This window comes from Symphalangus syndactylus, chromosome 24, assembly GCF_028878055.3.
Source record: "Symphalangus syndactylus isolate Jambi chromosome 24, NHGRI_mSymSyn1-v2.1_pri, whole genome shotgun sequence".
Lineage (NCBI taxonomy): Eukaryota > Metazoa > Chordata > Mammalia > Primates > Hylobatidae > Symphalangus > Symphalangus syndactylus.
The window spans coordinates 33,892,532-33,912,405 of NC_072446.2; the positions used below are offsets into that span (position 1 = coordinate 33,892,532).

The window sequence follows — 19,874 nt, forward strand, 5'->3', positions numbered from 1 at the left end:
CCCAATTCTGGTCTAAGTCTACTTCAGCCAAGGGGATCTCTTTCTTCTATGCCTGGGGTCGTGCAGACATAACTCCTCCTGGCAATGGAGTACAGAGGCGTCAGCAGCCTGGATCTTCTCTTAAAGTTAAATTGTGCAGCCAGCATAAACAATGCTGAAAGAATTAGCTTCATGATATAGCCTTTCCACAATTAGAGATTATTTCCTTAGGCTACAAATCCAGATCAACTGAGAGGAAGAATCTGAATGTTTTAACTACTCTTTGAATGTAGTGAAGTTCTAATAGAAATGAAAAGAGGGCACATGTCCTGTAAGGTGCTTTTCCCAGTAACCCACCTAATCTGCCAGCCTTGTCCTTCACTTCCTTTACCAAGCATGGTGAGGAGTACAGAAGCCAACCAGGCCCAGGGGCTGGTTTGCTTAGAACCCAGGCCAAGAGGAAATGTGGGCACCCAGGTCTGTGAAGCAGGAGGAAACCCACTTCATGGGGTTGAAAGGGAGGAAGGCTGAAAAGCTCTTCCCACAGTTCCTGGTCCATGCTGGGACCCAGGAGATGCTAGCCACTGCTCTCAACTCTTTAAATTTTAGCTCTCCTAAGAGATCAAATCGGGTCTAAGTCAGGTGGCCGCAGAGTATAAGGTTCTTTTGTTTTTGTGTTTTTTTTGGAGACAGAGTCCTGTTCTGTCACCCAGGCTGGAGTGCAGTGGTGCGATCATAGCTCACTGCAGCTTTGAACTCCTGGGCTCTAGTGATCCCCCCACCTCAGCCTCCGGAGTAGCTGGGACTACAGGTATGCACCACCATGCCTGGCTGATTTTTAAATTTCTTGTAGAGGCAGGGTCTCCCTCTGTTGCCCAGGGTGGTCTCAAACTCCTGGCCTCAAGCCGTCCTTCCATCTCGGCTTCCCAAAGTGCCAGGATTACTGGCGTGAGTCATGACACTCACCCAGGGTGCAGGCTTCTGTGAAAGGAAAAGGCAGACAGAATTTGGGGTATTCTTTTCTTTCCAATGAGAAGAAAAAGCTCACTGAATGAAGAAAGTGGGGTCTTGGCTAATCATAATCTCTTTGCATTTCCCCATCCCCACCCCTGGTTTAACATCAGCTGCCGCCCCCACTCGCCTTCATCCCAAGTGCTTTGTACCCCCACCCCCATGACTCATACTCCTCAGATCCATCAGGGCCCAATTGTTCTCCAGGCCTCCGGTCCAAAGCTCTTGATGGATTTAGTAATTGGGGTAATTACGGTAATTTTACCTTAAAGACAGGCAGCTGCAGATTTTCTATTGGGGAGCCCCCTCCCTGGGCCTCCTGCCAGCCAGTGTACAGGAACAATGACAAGTGGCTCCCACTCCCCTGCCCCAGAATGCAAAGTGGTTGGGGATGGGGGTGGGGAGTTCTCAATAGAAGGCATCTCCCACCCTCTCAGCAGCCCTGGGAGGGAGGCAGGGGACAGCAGCATGGGTTTGCCAGGAATCATTTTCCTTTCTACCACCCCAGCCTTGGAAAAACCAAGAAAAGGGGACAACCCCCTCCCGCAGCCCACCATAATTCCCTGCAAGTCTGTGGATGAAGTCCCTTATGGATCCCTAAAAGCTTCAATTCCACATATCCTGTGATCTCCAGGTGTGAGGAGCAGGCAGGAATGATGGGTCCTTGGAGGTGGTGGCCCACACCTGCCCACAGCCAGGTACCAGGCAGTATCGTCCACTGTCCCCGGAACAATAGCCTGGGCTGCCCTGCCCCCAGCGGCAGACTAAGGAATATTCACCCCTGTCCCAGTGCTCTCAGATGCCAAAGAGCCAAGAGCTAAGGAGGACTTGGGAGGTGGAGGACTTGGGAGATGGGAGAAGCTTTCTAAGCTGATTTCAGCTTAGAAAGCTTCTCAGAGAGGAGCAACTTGAATTAGGCCTTGAGGAATGTATGAGACTCCTTTGGTGTGCCTGGGGCAGTGAGTCCCAAGCCTGTCTCTGGAACAGATTAGCAGCACAGTCTCCTAAAGGAGGATTTGGGGGCTGCATTTAGGGGAGCTGAGGGTAAACCTAGGGTGGTCTCAGAATTCCCAGGCAGGGAGGCTTGATAGATTTAAATGTTTCCTGTCTTCCTAAATCTCTCAGGATCCATTTGCAGCCCCTGCCCACTCTGCCCCTGGCCTGCTTGCCTTCTCTCAATTCCAGCCACACCAGCTATGCAGAGTCCATCTCAGGGCCTAACATGCTGTTTATTCTGCCTGGGATGCCCTTCCATCTCTCACCCCACTCAAGCCTCAGCTTAATATCACTGCCCCAGAAACCTCCTGGGAAACCCCAGACCCAGTCCAGCCACCACCCCCCAACCCTATGTGTTTGTGGCTCCCTGTCCTTCTTCATCGCATTTACAGTATTGTGAGTATAGAAAAATGTGTGTGATGACTGATTTCTTTTTCCACCCGAGTGCAAACTCCAAAAGGTAGGTCTGTGTGGTGTTGAGTCAATGTTCCATTCCCAGTGCCTAACTCTCAGCAGACATTTTTGTTGATTGCATGTTGAAACTTTCCAACAGGCAGAAACTGGAGTGGTGGGAATGCATTCTAAGAAAAAGGGCCAACGTATGCAGACGCTGTGATGCAGGAGCAAAGAGTAAGTTCAGAGGACATTGGGGCCAAAAAGGGAGGGGAGAGGGAACAAGGAGGCAGGGAGAATAGCTGGGAGGGGCTCTCTCTGCTTCATGGGAGTTAGGGCTGGCCTTTTGGGTGGCCCCTGCTAGTGATGAGGGACCTTGGTAAGTGTGAATCCCCTGCAAAGGTGTCTCCTGGAGACACTGTGCCTTGGAGCAAAGGGATGCTTGAGTTGGGGAGCTAGGGGCTGGGAGAAGGGCTGGGGAATTGAAGGTCAGATGAGGGACATGGTACCCTACATTAGCCCCATGTGTTTGTAGAAATTACGGAGAATGTAACTCTAGTTAATTGAATTTCCAAATAAGTGAAGTAATACTGTCATCCCAATACAGATCTCTCAAGCTTGTGACTTCAGTGTGCTCCAACAAGTTCTGCAGATGGAGTCTTCCCTTCAACACACACAGGCTGGACGTGCAGGGGAATGACCACCCAAAGCAGCCTTGAGCAGTAACTGACCATAGTGGGGGCTTTTTTTTTTTTTTTTTTTTTTGACAGGATCTCACTCTGTCACCCAGGCTGGAGTACAGTGACGTGATCATGGCTTACCGCAACCACTGCAACCTTGACCTCCCGGACTCAAGTGATCCTCCCACCTCAGCCTCCTGAGTAACAGGGACCACAGGCATGTACCACCACATCCAGCTAATTTTTAATGTTTTTAAACTGTAGAGACAGGGTTTTCTATGTTGCCTCGGCTGGTCTTGAACTCCTGGACTCAAGCGATCCTCTTGCCTTGGTCTCCCAAAGCGCTAGGATTACAGGTGTGAGCCACTGTGCCCAGCCCAGAGTGGGCTTTTCAATACTCCTGCTTCCTTGCTTCCCAGGGGCAACCAACCCTGAGAAGTGTCTCCATGGTCTCCCTGGGTTCCCTAGTGGGATTCAGCTCCAGTCACCCACACAGTAGCTGGTGCGATGCAGTAGCTGGTGCGATGCGGTAGCTGGTGTGACACAGTAGCTGGTATGATGCGGTAGCTGGTGTGATGATGCGCTGCTTATTGGCACCTTCCCTTCCCTGTCTCATGTCCCCACTCCCCTGCTGCTGTTTCCTTCGCCTCCCACATAAATGACTTTCACTGGAGTCCTTGTTCACTGCCTGCTTCTGGGGACCAACACTGAAACGCTGCCAAGCCAGGGGATGCCCGCAGGGCACTCTAGGGACTTCCTAATGGAACATCCAAGGCCTGGGCTCCACTCCTACCTTGGCCACTACAGTCAGAGCACCCCTCTGTGGGTCACTGAGCACCAATTGGCCTCACTGTGGTCTTTGTGGTACTAGGCCTTTGCGACACTAGGCCAGACTGGTGCTCCCTGTGTCCTGGGGCTACCTGCCGTTGTTGGGGACAGGCCACTTCGGGCCACCAGGAGACATGACCAGTGTGACATGGGAGCATCACTGAATGGCCAGGGAGGGCTCAGCCCTGTCCTCCAGCACTGGGGAAGTGGAGGGCATTCGTAGTTGCGGAATTTGTCAACTTGTCCTGCTTCTCACCTCTCTCCTTGGGGTCCCATTTCTCCACCTTACCCACTTCCCACAGGGGCCAATGAATGGCCCGGATCCTCCTAGGATTGGACCCCAAAGGCCCCGCCCACACTTCTGGCCAGCCAATCACTGCCTCCGTTGAAGATGGGTACAAAGGGAGGGGTCTGGGTGGAAACCGAGAGAGGGAGAGAAAGAGAGAAAGAAAGAGACTAGAGAGAGCTCCTGGGGAACCTGATTCATCCCTTAGCCCAGGCTGTCCCGACAATCCCTCTGACCTGCACACAACGAAAGCGTCGACAAGGACTTTGGCCGAGATCTTTCTCTTCCTTTTATCTGCAGAGCTCCTCTCTCAGCTCATCCCGTGGCTGGCCGCTTCTCATCATTTTGGTGTCAGTTCAAGGGTCACCTCCTCAGAGAGGTCACATCTGCCCCATCCCAGCACCCATGGCTCCTGTCCGTGCTGATGGCTTTCTATTGCCAGAACCTGGGACTCTCTGCCTAGGTCCTCCTCTGGCAGAGGAGGGTGCTGAGCCTGCCTGGGGGACCAGGTAGAAATGCCAGGGGGCAAACGCCCTGGGAGTAGCCCTCCACCAGTAAGTGGTGGGGGTTGGTGGTTAACACTCTCCCTTCTTTTCTCCACGTGTCAGCGGCATATTCTACGCTGCTTCCCGGGGACCCCTGCAGCGTAGAGTCCCAGTTGCCCGAAGCCGTAACCTGCGCTTTAGCACACCTTCACTGGCTTCTCCCCTTCCCACCTCACTTCCCTATTCCTCCACTGCGTCTTTCTGGGATCACCTCCCAAATAAGCACCCTGCCCTCTGGTTCCTGGTTCAGGGTCTGATTCTGAGGGCACTCAATCTAAGACCCTTCCCTGGCCCCTCAAAGCAAAGATTTGCCCACACTCCCCAGGTCCTCTCTTCTCTGTGTTTTACTTTTCTCAGCAGAATTGTATTACAATATAAAATCTTTTCATTTCTAGGTTAGTATATCTCTCGTTCGCTAGTCTGTGAGCTCCACAAAGGCTGGGACCTTCCTTGATTTACTCATCACTGTGGCCCCAGCCTAGTCCAGTGCCAGGCACACAGTAGGTGCTTGATATAATTGTTGCGTGACTGTAGGTTTCCTCATTTCATCCTCATCATCCTTTTTGGTGATGTAGAAAGAGCAAACTGAATCTCTAGGAGCATAGAGATTCAGTTTGCAAATTACCTGCAAATTTTGGTTTGGGCAAATTACCTGCAGCCCCATACCAATAAATGCAGCCTTTCCCAGGAAAGCACACACCTGAGGGCCAGGTGAGAGTCCGCGCCTGCTGAGGCTCATTTCCACCCTTTGACCAAGGAAACTCTCCTGGTTGAAGACATCTTTACAAATTTCATCCTCCTTCCTCTCAGAAGATGGAGGCAGCTAGGAGCTTGTACTAGCTTGCTAAGACTCCTATAATAAACACCACAGGATGGCTTAAACAACAGAAGTCTATTTTCTCATAGTTCTGGAGGTAGGAAACCCAAGATCAAGGTGCCAGAAAATGTGGGTTTTGGTGAGGCTTCTCCTGTCTCACAGACAGTTGCCACCTCATTGCGTCCTCGCGCCGCCTGTCCTCTGTGCTCTCACGGGGAGAGAGAGGGAGCTCTGGTGTCTCTTCCTCTTCTTGTGAATACACCAGCCCTATTGGATGAGGGTGCTACCCTTAGGACCTCATTTTACCTTCATTACTTCTTTAAAGGCCTTATCACCAAACACAGTCACCTTGAGAATTAGGGATTCAACATATGAATTTTGGGAGGACACGATTCCATTCACTACAGAGCTCTTTAAGAGAAACATGATGCCAGCCCATGCTGGCCCAGACTTCAAAGACCCCGGAGGAGCTGGGCACCCACTGTGAGCTATGCTAATATAGCTAACCCGGCAGTGGAGCTGGTGCAGGATCATCAATCATGACGATGCCACAGAGTAGAAAAAGATGAGCCCTCAGATAGCACCAAAGATGAATGGAGAAACTGACATGTGATTAAACTGGGATCCTCTGCTGGTGGCTGACAGCCCACTCTGAGTGCAAAGTTAGCACAGCAGGGCTTGGGCTCTCAGCACTCACAGAGGCACCTGCCTCACCTCCTGCCAAGGGTAAAGGATTTTCCCCCCAACCACATTGCATCCTGTCATCCCAACCCTGGGAATGAGTGAATGAGGTGTGCAAGGGGAACAGCACAGGTGCTGGGAAGCACAGGAGGATAATACCATTAGTGACTGTTTTAGGCTGTCTGGCCTTTGTTAATAATTAATAATAATGAGAGCACTGGCTGAGCACTTGCTATAAGTACTTCAGATGCATTTTCTCATTTTCATACATGAACCCAGGGAAGTTAGAGTTAAATAAGGTGTTGAGGGCAGCAGCTTCCGGAGCAAACAAAAGGACAGAAAGGGATTCATCCATCCATTCATTCATTCATTCATCCAGCCGATTTTTATCGAGCACCTAACTAGTACCATTATATCCACATCATATCCATCATATCCATAGAAGTGAGAAAAGCCCACATAGTCTCTGCCTTCATGGGGCTACAACCTAGTCAGGGAGACAGACAATAAAAAACTGACTCAATAAGATAATTTAGGATAGTAATAAATGCTAGGAAGAAAATTAATTAAAGTGATTCCAGAGAGAGTGACAGAAGAAGCAACTTCAGATAGGGTGGTCAGAGGCGGCCTCTCAAAGGAAGGGACATCTGAGCTGAGATCCGAAGGTGAAAGGAGCTGGCCATGGAAGTAGCTGGGGGAAGAGTGTTGTGGACAGAGAGAACAGCAGGTGCAAAAGCCCAAAGCAGGAATGAACTTGGGATGTCTGAGGAGTTGGAAGGAGGCTCATGTGACTGGCTTTGCAAAGTAAGGTGGGGGTGAGTATGAGTGAAGTGGTGTCACAGACATAGGGCTTCATAGGCCAGGGTAAAGAGTTGGGATATTTGTTTAATGGGATCCCTCTGGAAGGTTTTCAGCAGGAGGGCTTTCAGTAAGATTGAATTTATATTTTTAAAGGCCCACAGTGGCTGCTATATATGAATAGAGAGGAAAGCAAGAAGGGAGAGCAGTTAAGAGGCATGGAGGCCATCAAGGCCTTGCACAATCTGGTGTCAAGATGTAAACTCTTAACTATTTTAGATTATCATCATTCTCATCAGTCACCACCACCACCACCAGCATCACCACCACCACCACCACCATCATTATCATCACCCCACTACCAACACCATCATAATCATCATCACCTTCATCACCACCACCACCATCATTATCATCACCAGAACCACCAACACCACCATCATAATCATCACCATCATCACCACTACCACCACCACCATCACCACAACTAACATCATCATCATTTCCATCACCACCACCACCATCACCACTACCATCACCATCATCAATGCTACCACCACCACCATCATGATCACTGTTATCCAAGGCATAGAGATGATAGTGGTTCGGATTAGGATGGTAGTAGGAACAAAGGAGTGAAGTGGATGGATTGGGGTATATTTTAGAGGGAGGTCCCAAAGACTTGTAGGTAGACCATGGGAGGTAGAGAGGACATTGGTGAACAGAAGCAGCAACCCTGGCTGAATCCCTTGGTATCTCCCCAACTTGAATAATTTGTCCAATTTTCCTACTGCTGTTCTTGAATCTTCTTGCTGTCACCTATCAGGCACTTGATCTTGCTTCAGGAAATCATGGTATGACTGAAAAAGCCCTAGATTTGGAATCAGGCATCCAAGTTTCTCACCCTGTGTGTTGACTTTGAATCCATGGTTTAACTTGTCTGAAACTCAGTTTCTTCATCTGTAAAGTGAAACTATGGTAACACTCACCTCATAGGATTGTGGGGCTAGTGCTGGGCTAAATTCATGCTTCATTACATCTTGGTTCTTCAGATGGGGCTGCTAGGGAAACTGAGGCCGCTCAGAGGCTCTTAACCAGCTACAAGCTTCAAATGCTCTATTGAGGAATTCCAGGACAAATGTCAATCCCTCCTTACTAGGTCTCCTTGGTTTAAGAGAAATACCTTCTCTCATTCTGAGATTATTTGTATTGTGGGATGGGGCAGGGGAAGAAGGGACATTGAGGAAGTGACCATTATGAAAACACTTTTAAATATGGGTATTTATGGCAAAACATTCATATTTATGGTCTAAAATAGTAGAGCTTGCATCTTGACACCAGACTAACCTGTCACTTATCAGCCATGCAGACAAGTAATGTTAACTTTCTGAGCCTTGGTTTTTCCTCTCCTATAAAAAGGGAATAATAATGTGTCACATAGCGTTGTTGTGAGAATCAAAGGAATTAATATCTGTAAAATGCCTGGTGCGTAGTAACTGCTTAGTGACAGCTGACATCATCACTATCATTGCCCAAACTAAGACACTGGATTATTGTGAAGATTAAACTTGTCAAGCTCTTGGCGTCATCACCATCAGCAGCAGCAACAGCAGTAGCATCACTGTCATCATCACCATCAGCATCATCGTTATTATCACCATCATCCCCATCACCATCATTACCATTATTACCCTCACCGGCATCATCATTACCATTATCACCATCATCACCATCAGCAGCATCACCATCGTCATAACCATCAAAACCATCAGCAGAATCACCAGCAGCAGCAGCAGCATCACTATCGTAATCACCATCATCATCACTATCAGCAGCATCACCACCACCACCACCATCAGCAGCATCATCATCATCATCACCACCACCACCATCACCATCACCACCATCAGTGGCATCACCATCATCATCACCACCGTCACCATCGGCAGCATCACCATCACCACCATCAGCGGCATCACCATCATCATCACCACCGTCACCATCGGCAGCATCACCATCATTATCCCCACCATCATCAACATCAGCAGCATCACCATCACCACCATCAGCAGCATCACCATCATCAACATAATTACCATCACCACCACCACCACAGCAGCATGAGCATCACCATCATCATCATTACCATCACCACCACCACCACAGCAGCATTAGCATTGGCATCACCATCAACACCATCATCATCAGCATCAGTATCTCACCATCATTGCCTAACAGGGTGAAGCAGGTGCTGTTGATGCCCGACCATATCCCTTCAGCACTTGCCATCTGTGTACAGTGGCCAATGTCTAGTTGCCGGTATCTGTATCTCTTCTTGAGGGCTTTCTCTGAGTATTGGAGCACACTGTGCCTGCGCTCTGGCAGGCGGAAGTACCAGGAAACAAATACCTACACTCCTCAGGAGGAGCCCTCAACCAATGACTCACAGGAGTTGAATAAACACACTGGCTCCCTTGCCCCTTGGGTAGGGTGACTCTAAAGGACATCTTCCATACTGTTTCTCACAGTTCTCCAGTGGAATTAAGCTCGAGATGCCCCCAGTGGTAGCCTGCTTGTGATTGGGCACCCTTTTATAGACTGCCTCCCCCTCTTTCTCTCATATCCCCACTCTCTTGCATTTCTTAGGACCACTATTTGCACTTGAATCTTTGCCTCACATTTTGCTTCTGGGGGAACCCAAACCGAAGACACTGGATTATTGTGAAGATTAAATTTGTGAACCTCTTGACACATATTAAATGCTCAGTAAACTCATTGTTAAGTGAACAAATAAGCGAAGCCTCACCTGGCCTGAGGATACAGACCCAGGGCAGAGGAGAAGAAGAAGGGTGAGACCTGGGACTGTAGGAGATGAGAAGATGCCCAGACAGGCTGTCACTGCAATGCCCCCACCCTTCAGCAATGGGTGTCATTACTCCATGCCTCCCCATTCTGAGTTCTCTTCCTGCCCCCCCAACCCCCGGTGGTTGTGGGTTCAAGGTGTGGCTGGATCACATGGGCCAAAGCCCTTTGAGCAGTTCAGCAAGATGCTCTCGTCACCAAGCTCCCATGTCAACTCGCTGGAAGGACAACACCTACCGAGCACTGGACTGGAGAGAAAAACAGGCAAAGTAAATGTGATGTTGAACTTGTTGTGCCTTTAAACAATTACATTTACATATTATATTATAAAATGACAAGATTGTACAAATCAACATGTAAAGCGTGAGAGCTGTGAAGCGAAGTCTTCCTCTGTCCAGTTCGCCCGGGGCTGATCATGGCTACAACGTTGGCTTCCTCTCCCTGAGGCCCTAGCCCCTCATCCTGGAAGGATTCTGAGAGGGCAAGGGGCTTGTCCAAGGTCACAGAGCTCTCCTGGTTTTGTCTCTGGTGCTGCTGCTACTACACATTGTAGGGCCACTTTCAAAACAATTTTGCCTGGGGGGAAAAAAAAACCCAACTACCTCTTGATAAAGGTGTTGAATTTTTAATTTTCCTCCAGTCTGGAAGCCATGGACAGAAGCCCATGGAGACACAAACGCCCCAAGTGGTGGTGTCATACAGCAAGCGCGGTGTAGGAAGCAACTCTCTGGAGGGCTGGGGGGTGGAGGGGAGTGAGGGCTTTGTGCGCGTGGTTAAAACGTGAGAGCTGTGAAGGGAAGTTCTTCCTCTGTCCAGTTCTCCCAGGGCTGATCATGACTACAGTGTTGGCCTCCCCTCCCTGAGGCCCTAGCCCTTCATCCCCTCTGAGTGGAGAGAGCACTAGCCCTGAGTCTATTTCTAAGGGGTCTGAGAGGTATTTCAGAGAAGGATGCCTTGGAAGAAAACTGAGACCTTCCCCTGAAATAGCTTTGTTCTCATACTGGGTACGTGGACACAGAGCTAGCAGGGGAGAGGAGGAGGCATCCAGGCTGCTCCTGAGACTCACAGGGTTTAGGTGGGGCTCTGTTTAAGGACCCACTCGCCATGCGGGTTGGCACGGTACAGATCTAAGAGGTAGGCATCTGGGTCCAGGCGATGCTCATCTGTGGGAAGAAGGGGTGAAGGAGGTTGAGCGGGAGGCTGTGGGAGATGCTGTTCCCCTGCAGAGCCCTTCACCAGGCAGTGCACTGTCCCCTGGCTGTATGCATCTTGACTGCTACAGCTCACAGCTACCTCTTTTGCTGGAGAACTGAGCTCCACTGAGGGAAGATGCCTTGCCAGAAAAGTGACACCCCCTTTCCCCTGGGAAGCTTACAGTCGATGACTGACACACAGACTTACCAAAGACCAGTCTCCTTGCCTCAAAATGCAACAACTCTGATGTGATTTGTACTCTAGAGCCCCCTAGTGGATCAGGCCAAGCTCCAGGGTGCTAACTCTCCTGGCCCCTGCCCCTTCCCTATCCTCCTTCACTCTGTCCCTTGGAACCCTTTTCCTGAGGGACACCCCCTCAATGCATCATGTACTACTGAAGCCATGTCTTAGCTTCTGCTTCTTGGCCAGTGGCCCTCAAAGTGTGGCCCCCCCGACCAGCAGCATCTGCAACTCCTGGGAACTCATCAGAAACACACATTCTTAGGCCCCGCCATCTGTGTCTTAGCCCTCCAGTGGAACCTGAGGGTCTGGTAAAGTCTGAGGATCATTGCTCTAGAGAACGCAAAGGGAAACAGCTGCCCATCCTTGGTTCCCACAGAGCCAGGGACCTCCCAGAGCTGGATATGTGTTTGCAGAATTCCTTAAGGACTCCTTGGCCCCTAGGCCAGGGATGAGGTCCATCCCAGCTAGGGTGTCCCAGAGGCGTCGGTTTCGCTGGTGCTACTGCGAACCTTCACACTAAACAAATCTTCTGCCTCTCTCTGCAAGCCTGAGGCCAGCTCTAGGCAAAATCCAAACTCCAGGATAGGCTCCTAAGACTTGCACAGGCTAACCTTTAACCTTACAGCAGGATTCCGCCTGGTTTCATTGAAGACAGAGACCTGAGGGGAGGGCTCATCTGCAGGCCTACTCTGGCCTCCTCAAGAAGGACCCAGTGAGCCTTTGAGGTCGAAGAATTCCCAGGGACCCGGGCTCTGTTCCCGTTTCCCACAGTGGAACTTACTGATATTCCCTCCAACTTCATAGAGGAGGATGTTGGCTGACTCCATGGACCTGTGGCTGTAAAACAGAGAGAGAAAAAAAAAAACAACTACTGCCTTTTTCTTCTGGGAACAGCAAGACCAACAACTGTGCATGGCCCCCAGGCCTGGAAAAGGCAGTCCTCACTGATTTTTTGGTCCCGCGGTGGAGAAGCAGCATAAGGACCCTCCTGAGAGAGCTGGAGCCAGTGACAGAGTCCAGCACCCAGGGGCTGGGGAGAGGTAGCTGGAGGGCACGTGGTGAGGCTCAGCTAGGGGTGCACCCCGCTGCGAGGCCCCTTCCTTGTGGGCATCAGAATGGAGACTGCGAGGGCAGGGAATAAGTGGTGACAGATCGGGACAGGAGCCTGCTGTGAGGGGAAGATTTTGAGTCAAGATGGATTATGGACATTGTATGATTACATATGATAATTATGCCTATCATCTAAGAATCACAATTATTATATGATAATTATGGGTATCCTGAGTTCAATTCCATGGCCTCTTATCTGCCATGTGGCCTCAGGCAAGTCCCTTCTCTTTTCTGAGTCTTAGTGCTCCCATCTGTTCAAGGAGGAGCTGGACCAGAGACTTGCTGAAGATGACAGTCTGAGGGTCCCTTGTGCCAATGCCAACAAGGAAGCTCTTGAGGTCTCGGGCTGTTTCCTGTACCCTGGGAATGATGGCTGCACATCAGCCCCTGACCTTCTTCCAGATCCTTGATCAGGCTCTGCTCCTTGCTACAGGACCTTTACCATGCAGTTTTCTGTGCCTGGAAGCCTCACCTTGCTCCCAGATGACACCAGCTTCCTTGTCTTGCAGACACATTGTTCCCTGCATTTCTTATGAAACCTAATACAGTTTGTAACTTGATCTTTGATTCGTGATGATTTGCTTTATGTCCAGCTCTTCCTCAGGACTGTGAGCTCTTAAGAGCAGGGCCTCTGTCTGTTCTTTTCATGGCTAGTCTGTAATTCTCTTAATACATGGTGGCCAGGTGCGGTGGCTCACACCTGTAATCCCAGCACTTTGGAAGGCTGAGGTGGGCAGATCACTTGAGTTCAGGAGTTTGACACCAGCCTGGCTAACATGGTAAAACCCAGTCTCTATTAAAAATACAAAAAAATTAGCCAGGCATGGTGGCAGGCGCCTGTAATCCCAGCTACTTGGGAGGCTGAGGCAGGAAAATCGCTTGAACCTGGGAGGAGGAGGTTGCAGTGAGCCAAGATCGAGCCACTGCACTCCAGCCTGGGCGACAGAGCTAGATTCTGTCTCAAAACAAACAAACAAACAAACAAACAAACAAACAAACAGAAAAACATGGTGCCTGGTGGTAGGCATTCATTAAATACCTATTAAAATGAATGAGTGAGTGGTGGTCATGATGATTATTACTTGGAGCCAAGAAACTCTCTAAGGTTGGAGAACCCATCTGACCACCCCAGAAAGGGAAGGCCAGGTCAGGCCAACAGTATGTGTAACTCCCTGCTGGCCTTCAGCTCCGGGGTGCAGAGCCCTGCCTGTAGGGAGGAGGCTCCTGCCTCCAGGAGGTGCCCCTTACTGTAGAAGGAGGCTGTCCACGTCCTTACTGTCTTCTTGACCCTCGGAACCAGGGCTGAGGTGCTCTGTGAACTGCCTCAGGACGTGGGCCACTTTGGTGCTGGGGGTGAGAGGCACCTTCAAGGGGTCCTTGATAGGCCAGACCACCTGGATCTTTGCCACCTTGGGAGTCTGCAGAGAGAGAGAGAGAGAGAGAAAGATCCATATATATATATAGGAGTCAGCTTGCCTGGAGTTCAAACATGGATGCATAAACACGCATACGTGGCACTTACACAAATGCCCACGCTGAAAACCACAAGATGCACACACACACTCACACACACGCACACCGGCCACTTGGGCACAGATCACAGACATACACATTCCGGATGTGTGTTTGTGTTTCTATGCCTGTGTTTTGCACTTGTACACATAGCAGGAGTACATGCAACGCACCCACAAACACAGACATGTAGGTTTGTATAAAGACCCATCACCCACACATCGTGCACGGTGCAGCCTTGACGCTCATCAATTTCTCTGATCGGGACTTTAATAAGGAACTGTGTTCAGGACCCCTCCCAGGAATACTCAGCATTTTTGGAAGGCTCTTCCCTCCTACTATCTCCCTCCCAGCCCGAATCGCCTCACACCCCGCAGAGCGACCCCCATTTTCCCAACCCTCGGCCAGGGGCTGCCTAAAAATGGGGTGGCGGTGGTGGTTTCTAGGGGAAGTCTCCGAGTCACTCCATTTCCCCTCCCCAACCGCCTTCAAAGCCCTCGTTTCGCAGCCACGCCTCCTCTCTCCCCGTGACGGCGCCGCAGCGCCTCCTGGTGGCCTCACTGGGCCGTTGCTGGCAGCCCGCTAGCGGGGACCTGGAGGAAGGGAAGCACCGCGCCCCAGGTGCCCTCCTGTCGCTTTGGCCCTTCTGCACCTGTCTGGGGTCGGGGGCACTCACCGCCTCGAGGCCGTCCCCCGCCTTGTCCCTGTCTGCGTGCATCCTCCGCAGCCAAGTCTTGAGGCCTGCGTCGCAGAGCTGGGGGCGCCTGCTGCTGCTGTCGTTCAATTTTCGCACCTGGGCGACCAGGAAAGAGGCGACCTGGCCAGAAAGGATCAAGTCTTGGCAGGGGGATAGGACTGCTGGGGGCGACAGGCAGAGCCCCCTCCAGGGTCATCGTGGCCTCTTCCCTGGCCCAGCGTCCCACAGGGCTTGGAAATATGCATTTGTTGGACACGGGATGGAAGCACTGGTTTGGTGGAATGAGGAGGGGGCATTCAGCCCCTAAAGTGGACCTTGGAGTAGGGGACCCTGAGAGTGGAGCCCACCCTGAAGCTTAGTGGATAGTGGTCCCCTCAACAGAGGCTGGAGGGTCCTGCACCTGCTGAGGGATAGCTGCTCACTGGCACAGGCAGGGGTATCCCCAAAACACACCTGGAGCAGGCTCTGTTCTGAGAACCCCCAGACAGCCCATACTGGGGGATTCCTACAGAGACCTCTAGATCAACCCATGCCTCTCTGTGGGATCCGAACCCAGCAGAGTCAGAGAACCCAGACTCCATGGACCCTGATAATAACACGTTTCTGTCTCCCAGGGTCTGACGGAACTGGAGTCGATTCTGAACTCCCCTCTTTGCTATGTGTGTGCTGTCTAAAGGTGACACACACGGGGAAGGGCGAGGGTGATGGGGGTTCTCCCCTTTCACTTTTTCTACATCTATGTTTTCTGAAGCTTTTCTAACAAGAAAACTTTCAGGAATTTCTTGAATTTTTAAAGCTTCCTCCAATAAAAAGAAGTATTACAATCCAATGTCTTTTAGTAGCAACACTATCTCAAAGGGCTGAGTGCAGAGAAGAAAGGAACTATGGGGGTGTAAGGGGTGTAGGGGGGAGGAGTAGGGGACTTTTGACAGAGGAGTTGACTCTTGAACTAGGAGGTCTTAAAGAATGAGCAGAGGACACCAGGCTTCTGCCCTTAAAAAAAAAAAAAAGGGAAGGGAATTCCAGGCAGAGTAAACTGCATAAGCAAAAATTCAGAAGTGTGAAGTACTAGATGAGTTTGGAGTGCCAGCTGGCATTTGCTGTGTTTAGAACACAGAAGAGTGCCCAGGAAGGGTTGGAAAGAAAGTGAGAACAGTCAGAGAGGGCATCACTTGCTGGTTTCTGGAATAGGAAATCTAACCTTATGACCATGGAAGAAGGCAGGGATAGGGGGAAGGACTGTGGGTGGATGGATGGGTAGATAGTGGGATAGATGCATGGTTTGGTAGATGAGTGGATGGATGGATGGGTAGATAGTTGGATAGATGCATGATTTAGTTGGATAGATGCATGGTTGAGTAGATGGGTGGGTGGATGGATGGGTGAATGAGTGGATGGATGGATTGGTAGATGAATAGAGAGATGCATGATTGGTGGATGGGTGAGTGGATGATAGATTGGCGGATGGGTGGATGGGGGAGTTGGAGGAATTAACGGATGGATGGGTGGGTAAATAGATGGGTTTGGGGGATAGGTGAGTGGGTGAGTGGGTGGGTGATGGGCAGTTGCATAAATGGATGGGTGGGTGGGTGAGTGGGTGGACGGATGGATGGGTAGGTGGGTGAGTGGGTGGGTGGATGGGGGACTGAATGGAAGGATGAATGAACAGATGGAGGGAAGGGGCTACACATCTCTAGGTGAGAAAGCAGCCTGGTCAGCAGTGGTAGATGGTGCTACCTTGTGTTCACAGGAGTCTCAAGAGCTGGAGGGATCTCAGTGCTAGGGGCACCATGCATGCTGACACCGCAGAGGGGCCTCTCTCCTGCTCTGGCTCCTCTCCTTGCTGTCACTTGTTACTCAGGGCAAAGCTCACAGTGGGGGCAGGGGGTCAGGGTTATCCTTGTTGTCTGGTTCCAGGCTCTATCTTAGGCAGCCCTGTGATCCTGGGCCTCAGGGATGGGGCTTTCTCAGCAGCATAAAAGCTTTGATGTGAAGGAATTATTTGCGCAGGAGTTGGGGGAACTCCTGCAATCTGGGATAGACCAGATGGCAGCAGACTGACTGACAGGCGTGGCAGTGGAGACAGAAAGTGAAGACACTTCTTCTTGGTTACTAAGGCAGGGGGAGGAAGAAAACACAGGCCTGTGTAGAGGTCAACAAAGGTCCTGCAAGGGACACACTAGGGAACTGAAAGGACAATGCCCAGGCTCCTGGACAACAGGGGCGGCAGGGCAGCTGCACCCAGAGGAGGGATACCCAGCGCCCAGCAGCACTCACCGTCCACAGCAGATCCTGGTATTGCACCATTATCTGCACCACCTCGGCTGCCCCCTCTGCCAGCTGCTTCTCCTTGCCTTTGGGGAGCTTGGGGGGCCGCCCTTGGTGCAGAAAGAGGTTAGGGGCCATCACGGTGGAAACATTCCACAGAGTCATCTTGTTGTGCTGTTCCCGGGCCACCACTTTCCTGAGGAATTCCAGCAGTGCCTAGGGAAGGGTGCAGAGCCTCCCTCAAATCTCAGCCCATCCCTGGCACCTCCCCATCATCCCCAGGGCATCCTGATGCGTGATAAGGGGGTGCTAGGAAGGAGCCAGGAGCTGGGAGGGCAGCAAGAGGGGCTCCCATTCCAGCTGTGTCACCAGCCCACTCCGCAACCTCTCTGTGTCTCCGTTTCCTGCTCTGCAGTGTGTCCAAAACTCTTTCCCTCCCCTGCTCCCTCAGAGACTAATGAGACAACTGGGTCAGACTTCAACTTCCAGGTAGAAAAGGGCCACAGGTCTGGAATATGGGTCATTTCCTGGTGAGGCCCAGGATAGCTCCTTCTTTCTGGAGTCTAGATCTACCCAAAATGCAAAGGAAAGAATAGAGAAGCAGAGACGCTGGGAAGAGCAGCGGAAAGTGATAAGAGCTACCATTTACTATGTATTCTTTGTGTTCCTGGGCCTTTAGTTGGTACATCTCATTTAATCCTCACAGCAACTTTATAAGGTAGTTTTTTGGTTGTTTTTGTTTTTGTTTTTCTTTGAGTCAGAGTCTCACTTTGTCTCCCAGGCTGGAATGCAGTGGTATGATCTTGGCTCAGCTCATTGCAACCTCTGCCTCCCAGGTTCAAGCAACCCTCCCACCTCAGCCTCCCAAGTAGCTGGGATTACAAGTGTGCACCACCACACCCAGCTAATTTTTAAATTTTTAGTTGAGACAGGGTTTCACCATGTTGGCCAGGCTGATCTCGAACTCCTGACCTCAAGTGATCCTCCTGCCTTGGCCTCCCAAAGTGCTGGGATTACAGGCATGAGCCACTGCGCCCGGCCAAGGTAGCTCTTATTATTGCATGCGTTTTATAGATAAGGAAACAAGCTTAGAGAATGTGCCAAGAGTCATATAGCCAGTAAGGACAAAGGGACGGAGTGAAGAAGGGAGGGAGGGATGGATGGATGGATGGATGGATGGATGGATGGATGGATGGATGGATAAAGAAAAGATGAATAGATGGATGGATGAGAATAAATGGGTGGAGGAGGGAAGAACAAATGAAAGGGAGGTGGGAGGGAAGGAGGGAGGGAGGGAGGGAAGGAGGAAGGAAGGAAGGAAGGGAGGGAGGGAGGGAGAGAAGATAGGAGGAGAGGACACATATTGAGTACCCTGCAAAGCATCATCATCTACCCTATGATTCCTCATGAGTTAGCTTTTATGATTTCCAAAACAACTAGACAAGATGCTATTAATGCTATTATCATCCTCAGTTTACTGAAAAGGAAGCAGAAACTCAAACAGGAAGACCTGGGGCCTCCTCATAGGCTGATCCTGGAGGCACATCTTGAGTCTGACTGAAGAACAGTCAAGAGGGTACAGGGAGCTGGGCCAAGGCCCAGCATCCACTCCCATAGGGCAAGGGGAATTTGCTAAGGGTTTGTTTCCCGAACTGGTTCTGCATGGAACACCAGTGCCGTGCAATGCTTTCCACAACAAAAGAGGTCCATGATCAACCGAGTTTGGAGAGTGCTGCATACTCTAATCCCACTTGGAGATTCTCTCAAAGCCTCAATATACTAAAGGCTTTGAGAAGTCCTGGGGAGAAAAGTATTCTTAACCTTGTTTCATGAACTCTGTGTTTACCTATCCATGCTTGGCCACAAGGTGCTAACACCTGTTAGCATCACGTGGAACTGACGCTCTGCAGTGCCCACTCTGGGACTATCCCCTTTCAGGACTCATCTACTTTCTTTAGGAAAAAGTCTCAAGAGAGGTCTGTGTGGGTCATCACTGAACCCTAGCCAGGCAGAGTTGCTGAGTGAATGAATGAATGAATGAGCACATTTGGGGCCATGGCTGTGGCTGTGGACTGAGATGGCAGAGTGGTGGTCGTGCATGGTAATTCTTACCTTTAAGGCATTTCTGTTGGGTTCTGGGAGGATGAGGATGAGCAGGTGAAGAACCTGCAGGCGCTGCTTCAGGTTGGGGATGTCTGTGGGAAGGGAGGGACCTCAGTCTCCATGGGAGGCTCAGGGACTCCCTCCCTCAGTCTGGTCTCTTCTTGGGGAAATTCCAGAGCTGGAAAGCCAGGGGACAGCCAGGAATCCCTTTTTTCATAAGGTGTGGGACTATTTCCTTGTCTAATGTTGGCTCAGACAGAGCCCTGACCAGTGCTGGTGGAGAGGTTCACTTGCTGTACTTTGTGTAACAAAATAAACACACGCATGCGTGTGCGTGCGAGCACATGCCGCACAGACCTAGATACGCAGTCCAGGCTGCAGCCCAGGGTCAGAAATGCAATGAACCAGCAAATCACCCTTAGGAAGGGAGACAGAGAGCTCAGTGGGCCCAGATAGAAGGTTTTCGTGAAACCCTCTGTGTTGTGAGGGTTGAAAAGGAAAAGCTGTCTCACACCTGGTGTCAGGATCTCCGGGGAGAGGAGGTAGTAGTTATAGATTCAAAGAAGGAGTTCATCAGAGCCAGACAAGACCCAGCAGCTGAGAGCTGGCTGGAACCTGGAGAAGAGCTGCGTAGGAGACAGAGGCTGAGCACCCCGGGCGCCAGGCCTGCGACCCCATATGACCTACCTACTTACCTTCCTTCCTTCCTCCCTCCCTCCTTCCCTTCTTTCCTTCTCTCACTTATCAACAAATATCTATCAAGTACCTGTCAGGTGCTCTGCTTGGTCTAGGAATCTTGGACACAATAGTGAAGGAGGAAAACAAAGTCACAGGCTCATGGAGCTTACATTTCAGAGAGGAGACACAATAC

The 19,874-nt window shown here is 50.7% G+C and overlaps 1 protein-coding gene across 2 annotated transcripts in view; it reads right to left on the minus strand.

The window, feature by feature from the left end:
• Positions 1-10,150: 10,150 nt before the first annotated feature.
• Positions 10,151-19,874, minus strand: part of ARHGAP40 (Rho GTPase activating protein 40) — a 48,791-nt gene continuing 39,067 nt past the window's right edge. Inside the window, exons 10-16 of one of the 2 annotated variants that reach the window (XM_063633550.1) lie at positions 19,013-19,095; positions 16,910-17,116; positions 14,612-14,752; positions 13,672-13,841; positions 12,095-12,150; positions 10,943-11,039; positions 10,151-10,452 (exon numbers count right to left, since the gene is read on the minus strand). In XM_063633550.1, coding sequence (XP_063489620.1) covers positions 10,948-11,039; positions 12,095-12,150; positions 13,672-13,841; positions 14,612-14,752; positions 16,910-17,116; positions 19,013-19,095 — 749 coding nt within the window. In that variant the 3' untranslated portion in view covers positions 10,151-10,452; positions 10,943-10,947. Of the gene's footprint in view, positions 11,040-12,094; positions 12,151-13,671; positions 13,842-14,611; positions 14,753-16,909; positions 17,117-19,012; positions 19,096-19,874 lie in introns of both variants that reach the window. The other variant, XM_055266623.2, reaches the window with a different exon arrangement.